General features: G+C 45.4%; 1 protein-coding gene across 7 annotated transcripts in view; it reads right to left on the reverse strand.

The window, feature by feature from the left end:
- LOC117658814 (uncharacterized) overlaps positions 1 to 6,935 on the reverse strand; it is a 131,485-nt gene extending 124,550 nt beyond the window's left edge. For 3 of the 7 annotated variants that reach the window (XM_087873560.1, XM_087873558.1, XM_087873555.1), the window contains exons 1-5: positions 6,552 to 6,935; positions 6,113 to 6,318; positions 4,646 to 4,723; positions 2,232 to 2,374; positions 1,159 to 1,368 (exon numbers count right to left, since the gene is read on the reverse strand). In XM_087873560.1, the coding sequence (XP_087729686.1) occupies positions 1,159 to 1,368; positions 2,232 to 2,310 (289 nt within the window). In that variant the 5' untranslated portion in view covers positions 2,311 to 2,374; positions 4,646 to 4,723; positions 6,113 to 6,318; positions 6,552 to 6,935. Of the gene's footprint in view, positions 1 to 1,158; positions 1,369 to 2,231; positions 2,375 to 4,216; positions 4,598 to 4,645; positions 4,724 to 5,066; positions 5,159 to 6,042; positions 6,319 to 6,551 lie in introns of those variants that run through there. The other 4 variants (XM_087873562.1, XM_087873559.1, XM_087873556.1 and 1 more) reach the window with 2 other exon arrangements.
- Between the last annotated feature and the right edge of the window lie 3,282 nt (positions 6,936 to 10,217).

Genomic DNA, 10,217 nt, shown 5'->3' on the forward strand with positions numbered 1-10,217 from the left:
TCCCATTTTCTGGTCGTAGGTCGAGAACTACCTGTCGTTGGGACTTTCTCCCAATTAAACCCATGATTATCTCTCCTTGAATAAGAGGTTTTTGTTCAAACAACATTGATTTATATAATCCCTGGAAATAAGAAGGGATTTTCCCAACAGTGAGAATGATTACCGTACTTTTCGGAGCATAACTTCCCCCCATCCTAAAAGTGAGTGAAAATTGCAGTGCGTCTTATACACCGAATGTTGCCGAAGCCCCACCCACCCTCTGGCCCCCACGCTTCGGCCATTTTTGGCCTCCGTGCATCACGTTTTCAGCTTCCGCAGGCACCGTTTTATACCTGTTCCAGGCTTCGGAGATCACCACAGGACAGCACATTACTGTCAGCACTTCAACCTGCATTTACTCTAGTGCTGACATAAGAAGGAGAAGAGGGGCCAGCTGGCAAGAGGATGCTTGACATTTCACCTACTTATTTTCCTTGAAGATAATATCCCCTAGGAGATGAGATGGGAGGGGGGGACATTCCTGAGAGCTTAAGTAGTAGATATGGGGAGAGTGATTTGGAAGAAGGCCAATGAGACGCAGAGAATTGGGGAACAGAAAGGGAAGGTTTGGGGTCAGGAAGTCAGAGTTGGCTACGCCACGATCGGGGCCAGATTGTCGTGCTCAATAAAATGAAAGATTTCTTCAAAGACTATCTGTTTGGAAATGCAATTTATTTTATTTGAGATGACATCGAAACCTGACAATTACCTTATAACAACTTTATTGTCACTTTGAATGTATGCTAATCGGCATACATTAAAATGAAAGTTCGTTGCAGACAGTTCTCGTAGGTTCCCGACATAAACATGACAAAATAAATTCCAGGCGGGAATTTATGGGAGTTTGTGGGTCTACGATCAGCGGTGGGTTTACAATATTCTTACCACTGGTTTGCCCCGCGCGCCTTCCGCACATGTGCCTGTCCTCAAAAACATGCCTAAATAGGACGGCATAGAGGTGGGGCAGGGGGGCAGCCACACATGATCTCCGCTACCGGTTCACATCTCTGCCTACGATGTTAAATTCTTTTCCCACTGCCTAATATTCATTCTCACAAATGAATTGCCACGGGATACTTCTCAGAACACTTCAAGTCTCGCTAGAGTTGTGGAGCTTACGTGAACCATCCGAGGGGATTGAAGGGGTGGGAACCGAGGGATCCAGAATCTTCCGACTTTGGGCTGTGGCGGCAACGTTGAAGCTCGTCTCGAAAGAGGCAACTGTTGGAAACGTGAATTGGTTTGTATTCGTAAGTGGGAGATTTGTCAGAAGCGATGTTCCAGATGCTCCCGTCGAAAGTGCGCTGGAGAGGTTCCTGCGTGGTCCAACTACGAACCAAAAACAAGAAGAAACTTTGTGAGAGAGGTCAATTTTTCCACAATGGGTAGACTAAATCAGGGGTCTCCAACCTTGGCAACTTTAAGCCTTGGCGGACTTCAACTCCCAGAATTCCCCAGCCAGCAAAGCTGGATGTCAGACTTCGATGCTATCTCAAAATAAATGAATTTCCAAACTGCCAATCTTTAAGGAAATCTTTTCTTTAATTGAGCACAGCCACCGGATCATGACTCGATGCGGACAAGACTGACCTTTTGCCCCCCAATCCCTCCCTTTCCGATCCCCAAATCTCTGCTTCTCATTGGCTATCTTCCAAGTCATTCTCCAGACTTCTTGTCTCGTCATTTCCCAGGAATGTGTCCCCCCTCCTCATTTCCACGACAACCCAGCTTCAAAGGGATTTAGCAGGCAAAAGTTCAGAGTTTATCTCTCTCCTCTCTATGCCAGCACTGAGGCACTGACACTGGAGGGCTTCAACTCCCAGAATTCCCCAGCCAGCAAAGCTGGAGGGCTTCAACTCCCAGAATTCCCCAGCCAGCAAAGCTGGAGGGCTTCAACTCCCAGAGTTCCCCAGCCAGCAAAGCTGGAGGGCTTCAACTCCCAGAATTCCCCAGACAGCAAAGCTGGAGGACTTCAACTCCCAGAATTCCCCAGCCAGTAAAGCTGGAGGGCTTCAACTCCCAGAATTCCCTAGCCAGCAAAGCTGGAGGACTTCAACTCCCAGAATTCCCCAGCCAGCAAGGCTGGAGGACTTCAACTCCCAGAATTCCCCATCCAGCAAAATTGGAGGGCTTCAACTCCCAGAATTCCCCAGCCAGGAAGGCTGGAGGACTTCAACTCCCAGAATTCTTACCCTCTGGGGCAGCCAACTTGAAGGCCTCGTCCAGGAGAATCCCCAGAGTAAGGGCAATCTTGACCCATGAGGCTTTCATTGTTCTACAGAAGATGGCCGTCCAGGGGAAAAGGCATCATTGAAAAGTTTGGAAGTGCAAAGTTCTGCAACAGAAAGATGAATTTTTAGGTTCAGCGGGAACCGTTGCACTGAGTATGGTTCAACCAACACCTTGGCCATGGTAGGCAGGCAGCTTCTGCTCCAACTTCTGTCCAGGTGGGTCACATTTCCCACTTCCAAAGCGGCATTTTGCTGAGGGTGGGGGGAAATGGCACTCGGAACCAATATGGTATATTTATTTATATCCCACCTTTATTATTATTATTTTTTTTAACAAATAATTCCAGGTGGTCAACATACCTAATACTCCTCCCTCCTCCTATTTTCCCCACAACATCAACAACAACCCTGTGAGGTGGGGTGGGCTGACAGAGAGGAACTGGCCCAATGTCACCCAGCCCATCCTGCCTCAGCCATGAAAGCTAGCTGGCTGTCTGCCTGTCTGTCTCTCTCTCTCATTGATCTCTCATCGATCTGCCTATCAATCAATCATCTATCTCCATCAACTATCTCTGTTTACCTGTCTACCCATCTACTACCTACCTACCTAATCTGTCCCTATCTATCTTCCTACCTACCTACCTACCTACTGTATCTACCTATCTTCCTACCTAATCTATCTATCTACTGTATCTATCATTTACTGTATCTATCTACCTACCTACCCTATCTATCTATCTATCTATCTATCTATCTATCTATCTATCTATCTATCTACCTACCTACCTACCTACCTACCTACCTACCTACCTACTGTATCTACCTATCTTCCTACCTAATCTATCTATCTACTGTATCTATCATCTACTGTATCTATCTACCTACCCTATCTATCTATCTATCTATCTATCTATCTATCTATCTATCTATCTATCTACCTACTTACCTACCTACCTACCTACCTACTGCATCTATCTATCTATCTATCTATCTATCTATCTATCTATCTATCTATCTATCTATCTATCTATCTATCTATCTATCTATCTACCTACCTACCTACCTACCTACCTACCTACTTACCTACTCTATCTATCTATCTATCTATCTATCTATCTATCTATCTATCTATCTATCTATCTATCTACCTACCTACCTACCTACCTACCTACCTACCTACCTACTCTATCTATCTATCTATCTATCTATCTATCTATCTATCTATCTATCTATCTATCTATCTATCTATCTATCTACCTACCTACCTACCTACTTACCTACTCTATCTATCTATCTATCTATCTATCTATCTATCTATCTATCTATCTATCTATCTATCTATCTATCTATCTATCTACCTACCTACCTACCTACCTACCTACCTATCTACCGTATATATCTATCATTGATCTGCCTATCAATTAATTATCTATCTCTATCAACTATCTATCTGTTTGCCTACCTGTCTACCCATCTACTACCTACCTACCTAATCTCTCTCTACCTACCTACCTACCTAATCTCTCTCTCTCTCTACCTACCTACCTACTGTATTGATCTATCATTGATCTGCCTATCAATCAATCATCTATCTTCATCTACTATCATCTATCTGTCTACCTGTCTACCACTCTACTACATACCTACCTACCTAATCTGTCTGTCTGCCTGCCTGCCTGTCTCTCTTTCTCTCTCTCTCTTTCATCTCTCTCTCATCTCTCTGGTGCTCTCTCTCAGCACCACACAACAATCAGACCAAAAAAAAAACCATACATACATTAAAAACAAGCCTTTGAAAATACAAAAAAAGGACCACAGTAATTAGAAGTTAATTAAAATGCGATGCCCAGCACTCCAGTTTAATGGCTGTGCAATGAGCCCAAAAGGCTTCCCTACGGTGAGGGATCCAGACAGAGCCGAAGGAAGGAGAGATCAAGTCTACTTACCGGTCTCGGACTTGCCCACGTGAGGGTCCCCCGTTCTGGGTTGGTAGCCTGAGAACTTCAAGAAACACCCAACGCCACCAGAGAAGTGGGTGGGCTGGTCAGGGGTCTCCTGCTCTCCTTCCAGCCTTTTCAACAGGGTGGATGGAGGCAAATCCGAGTCAAAATGAAGACAAGTGGAATGGGGGGACAGGAGGAGGAGGAGGAGGAGGAGGAGGAGGAGGAGGAGGAGGAGGAGGAGGAGGAGGAAGACTGATTGACAAGGACTCTTTCTTTAATCCCCCAGACAAATGAAGGTTGTCAGGCTAGTTTTTGAGGGGTCTTGTTCCCCCCCGTAAGGGAAGGAATGTGGAGGAGGGAGGGAGGGAAGAAAGGAAGAAAAGAGAGGGAGAGAGGGAGACGGAGAAAGAGAAATGGGGAGGGGGAGTTTACCTCTTGAGCAAAGCCCACCTCAGGAATGACTCTTCAGGTTGTACCACCCTGGAGGAAAGCAGCAGTTCCAGGTGAGGCCTAAAGGATGAAGAGAAGCAGAGAACAACAGTTGGAAGGGACCTTGGAGGTCTTCTAGTCCAACCCGCTGGAGTTCTTACACCAGTGTTTCTCAACCTTGGAAGCTTGAAGATGGGTGGACTTCAGCTCTCAGAATCCCCCAGCCAGCGCTGCTGGCTGGGGGATTCTGGGAGTTGAAGTCCACCCATCTTCAAGCTACCAAGGTTGAGAAACACTGCTCTACACTATTCTGGGCAGGTGGCTGTCCAAACTCTTCTTAAAACCTTCAGGTGATGATAGAGCATCCACAACTTCTGTCATTCCACTGATTCATTCTTCTCCCAGCCAAGAAGTTTCTCCTTACTTCTAAGTTGCTTCTCTCCTTGATGAGCGTCCATCCGTTGTTGCTTCTTCTTCTGCCTTCAGGAGCTTTGGAGAATGGGCTCCCCTTTCTCCCTTCTCAGAGACAATGGGCCACCCCAAAAACAAGAGAGACCCAAAGAGAGTCAGCCAGGAGAAGGTTTAACTTGAAGACCTGGCTGGTAAGTTCATAGAGGACACTCCCTTCTAAGAAGGAAGGGAGGGAGAAGGAAGGGAGGGAGGGAGGGAGAAAGGGAGGGGGAAAGAAGGAAGGGTGGAAGGAAAGGAGGGAGGGAGGGAGGTAAGGGATGAAAGAAAGAAGGAAGGAAGGAATGGAGGGAGAAATGAAAGAAGGAAGCAAGGAATGGAGGGAGGGAGGGAGGGATGGCAGAAGGGGAAAGAAGGAAGGGTGGAAGGAAGGAAGAGAGAGAGGGAGGGAGGGAGGAAAGGGGAAAGAAGGGAGGAAGGAAGGAAGGGAGAGAGGGAGGGAGGGAGAGAGGGAGGGGGAAAGAAGGAAGGGTGGAAGGAAAGGAGGGAGGGAGGGAGGTAAGGGATGAAAGAAAGAAGGAAGGAAGCAATGGAGGGAGAAATGAAAGAAGGAAGCAAGGAATGGAGGGAGGGAGGGATGGCAGAAGGGGGAAAGAAGGAACAGTGGAAGGAAGGAAGGAAGAGAGGGAGGGAGGGAGGAAAGGGGAAAGAAGGGAGGGAGGAAGGAAGGAAGGGAGGGAGGGAGAGAGGGAGGGGGAAAGAAGGAAGGGTGGAAGGAAAGGAGGGAGGGAGGTAAGGGATGAAAGAAAGAAGGAAGGAAGGAATCGAGGGAGAATTGAAAGAAGGAAGCAAGGAATGGAGGGAGAGAGGGACGGCAGAAGGGGGAAAGAAGGAAAGGAGGGAGGAAGGAAGGAAGGAAGGAAGGAAGGAAGGAAGGAAGGAAGGAAGGAAGGAAGGAAGGAAGGAAGGAAGGAAGGATCCAGATTACAAACCGGTTTGAGGGCAGCTGGCCAAAGTAACCTCGTGCACGTAAGGCTTGATTAACTCACTTCAATCACTTACTTCATCAACTCTAAAATTCGTGGCAAACTCGGGAAGTTCACACAGGCTGAGCAAACCTGCTCCGTCTTGCCCAGGCCACGTGCAACCCCATTCCTCCTTGGCCATAGAAAAGACGCCGCCCCCTCCCCTGAATTCAGTGGGGCCGGTGCATCCTTACAGCTTCTCCCCTTCTGATGCTGGCTTGTTCAACATTGACACCCGGGAGGCTGTAGTAAAAAAAAAAGAGAGAAGTACTCCCTCTTAGAAAAAAAACACACACAGCAGCCAATTCGTGAGCTCAACGCCTTCCCGGTGACTTCCCTCCCCGACATTGTCTTCGACCACTGGACCCAAACGACCCCCCCCCACAAATCTGCCAGCCCCATAAATCAGCCGCGAAGAGACCTTCACCTCCCCAAAGCCAACCAGCAAGCACAAGCTTGCAAGACTTGTTCCTCACCCCGGGGTGAACGTCTTCAAAGCATCGGTGGGAGATGGAGGCCCACACCACATTTTTCACCTCTGGGTCATCCTTGGATGGAGACCCATCCGTCAACCGGAGCTGCGGCCGGTCACGTTGAGCGGAGGGAGTTTGGGTCGGCCCGCGAGGATTTTGGGATGAGGGGTTCACGTAGACTTCCCCAGAAAACCCAAGGGTGCAGATTAAAAGCAGGCGTGGGTTAGGGGGTGGAAGGGAGGGGGTCTTGGGTTGATGGCGGACCGAGGAGCAGCTGTTTTGGGTAGTCGAGGATGTGGCGGTGCCCAGGAAGAGATTCAAAGAGGGAGGAATATGGACCTCTCACTTCTGCAGTTGATGTTCTCCATACCATACCATTGCAAACTTTCTTCTCTTCCTCTTCCTCCTCCTCCTCTTCCTCTTCCTTTTCCTCTTCTTCCTCCTCCTCCTCCTCTTCCTTTTCCTTTTCCTCCTCCTTCTCCTCTTCCTCCTCCTCCTCCTTTTCCTCCTCCTCCTCCTCTTCCTCTTCCTCCTCCTCTTCCTCCTCCTCCTCCTCCTTTTCCTCCTCTTCCTCCTCTTCCTCTTCCTCCTCCTCTTCCTCCTCCTTCTCTTCTTCCTCCTCCTTCTCCTCTTCTTCCTCCTCCTCTTCCTCCTCCAACCCCACTCCCTACTAACACTGATGATGTTACCTAGTTGGGTCATAAAACGTCTGGAAAAAAAAAACACCAAGCTCAGAGACCGCCAAGGACCCAACAGTCGCCCTCCTCCTCCTCCTCCTCCTCTCCACAAAACCCCACTCCCTTCTGGTACTGATGAAATTACCTAGTGGGGTCATGAAACGTCTGCCAGAAAACCAAGCTCAGAGAGCACCAAGGACCCCACATTCCTTCCCCCTCCTCCCCACAAACCCCCACTCCTTTCTAGCACTGATGATGTAACCTAGTTGGATCATAAAAGGTATGCAAGAAATCATCAAGCTCAGAGACCCAACATTTCAACCCTGAGCTAGAAATATTCTGTTGGAACTAGAAACTTCCCACAATAATTCCCACATCCCAGGTTCCCAAACTAGAACCATTGGGATTGACGATTCCCCCATGCCTCTCTTTCAGGCCCCTTCCCCGCCATTAAGAAAATTGACAGGAGCAGATTCCTAGCATAGTTGTGTGTTTTTCAGCTTGCGGGAAAAGATGAATTTGCCTGGGCTGGTCTGTGCCTGCCGAGTAACCCCACACCTTGACAGTGTATTCCAAGGGATTGTAAAATAAGAAAGTAGTAAATATGCCAGAGATTCCCTCGGGGGGGAGGAAAAGAGGCTGAGGGAAAGGCTTTCAGATCCAGAAGATCTGTTAGTTAGTTCTTGGGGACAAGGCAAGATCTCTTTGCTGCAAAAAAACAACAACAATGATTTCTGGTGGTTTCTTCCAGATGCCTAGGAATAGGCATCTAGTGATACCTATTCCTAGATTTCCCCAGCCCAGGGTTTCTCAACCATGGACACTTTCAGATGTGGGGACTTCATCTCCCACAATTCCCCAAGGAATGTGTGCAACCTTTGTCTAACTCAAGGCTCCCCAAACTTGGCAGCTTTAAGACTTGTGGACTTCAACTCCCAGAATTCTCCAGCCAGAATTCCCACAACACAGTCAAACTATTTACTAAGACTGTTATTACTGTTATTCTTCTCATCCTTCTTACCTATCTCCTTCTACTTATAATCTTGTTGCTTGTATCTTTAGGATGTATATTGTTTTATTTAGTTTCCTAGTATGATTTGATTGCTTACTTAGCATCCTATGACTATCACTAAGTGTTGTATCTTATGATTCTTGATAAATGTATTTTTTATGTACGCTGAGAGCTTATGCACCGCAGACAAATTCCTTGTGCGTCCAATCATACTTGGCCAATAAACTATTCTATTCTATTCTATTCTATTCTATTCTATTCTATTCTATTCTATTCTATTCTATTCTATTCTATTCTATTCTGTTCTATTCTATTCTATTCCAATTCTATTCTTATTCCTACCAGTTTTCCTACCCTACCCTACACTCTATTCTATTCTATTCTATTCTATTCTATTCTATTCTATTCTATTCTATTCTATTCTATTCTATTCTATTCTATTCTATTCTAGTCGTCTAGTCTAGTCTATTCTATTCTATTCTTTTATTCTTATTCCTACCAGTTTTCCTACCCTACACTCTATTCTATTCTATTCTATTCTATTCTATTCTATTCTATTCTATTCTATTCTATTCTATTCTATTCTATTCTATTCTATTCTATTCTATTCTATTCTATTCTATTCTATTCCAATTCTATTCTTATTCCTACCAGTTTTCCTACCCTACCCTACACTCTATTCTATTCTATTCTATTCTATTCTATTCTATTCTATTCTATTCTATTCTATTCTATTCTATTCTATTCTATTCTATTCTATTCTATTCTAGTCTAGTCTATTCTATTCTAGTCTAGTCTAGTCTAGTCTAGTCTATTCTAGTCTATTCTATTCTATTCTATTCTTTTATTCTTATTCCTACCAGTTTTCCTACCCTACCCTACCCTACACTCTATTCTATTCTATTCTATTCTATTCTATTCTATTCTATTCTATTCTATTCTATTCTATTCCATTCCATTCCATTCCATTCCATTCCATTCCTATTCCTACCAGTTTTCCTACCCTACCCTACCCTATTCTATTCTATTCTCTCTGCTAAGTATTTGTTATCTTTAGCACGTAGAAAGTCCACAAACGGTTTCCCGTCTCTTATAAAGCTGTCTAGTCCAACAAGCTGGAAAGCCTTTAACCTTCAACCTTCTGCAAATCTTCTTCATCTTGAATTTTGTGCCCACCAGGGTCAAACTCAAAATGACTCCAACCTACTACGTATTTGGGATCCGGTCTTATTAAAAAGTTGCAGGCGCCACTGATCAAAACTACATTACACTATTTGTAGTGTACATTACTGTATTTCACGGTTTATTAAATGCAAATCTTTGAGGTAGAATTGATGGATTTCTCCCTCCTGTTCAGGTTTAATAACCCCGAAAAGCTTCGTTTCTTCTGTGCATCAAAGGGGTACCCTGCTTAATATATAAAGATGGGCAGAGAGCCACCAAGCTAATTGCTTGCATATTTTTTTTTTCTCCTAAAAGCATCCATCAGAAAGGACATGTAAGTCTTTTCTTTTTCTTTTTTTTTTAATAAAATCCTGATTGACACCGGAATCAACACCAAGAATTTGTGGCTCAAAATAAGTTTGCTTGAGAAGAGGTGGTTGAGGAAAACAGGTATGTGGCTTTGATTACTTTGATCTTTTTAGATCAGCCTAAAAAGGAGAAAGGTATGGATTCTGTCAGGTGGAGATCAGCACCCAGAAATATATTTTCCTAGCAACAGTATACGGTCATTTACATTAATCCTCTAACAGTCCTTGGTGCTCTCTGAGCTTGGTGGTTTTCTTGCAGACGTTTCATGACCCAGCTAGGTAACATTATCAGTGCTAGGAAGGAAGCGATTTGTGGAGAGGAGGAGGAGGAGGAGGAGGAGGAGGAGGAGGAGGAGGAGAGGAAGAAGAAGAAGAAGAATTGTGGGATCCTTAGTGCTCTCTGAGCCTGGTGGTTTTCTTGCAGACGTTTCATGACCCAGCTAGGGAA

Source organism: Pantherophis guttatus, chromosome 7 (genome assembly GCF_059756535.1).
Source record: "Pantherophis guttatus breed Tessera chromosome 7, ASM5975653v1, whole genome shotgun sequence".
NCBI classification, from domain to species: domain Eukaryota; kingdom Metazoa; phylum Chordata; class Lepidosauria; order Squamata; family Colubridae; genus Pantherophis; species Pantherophis guttatus.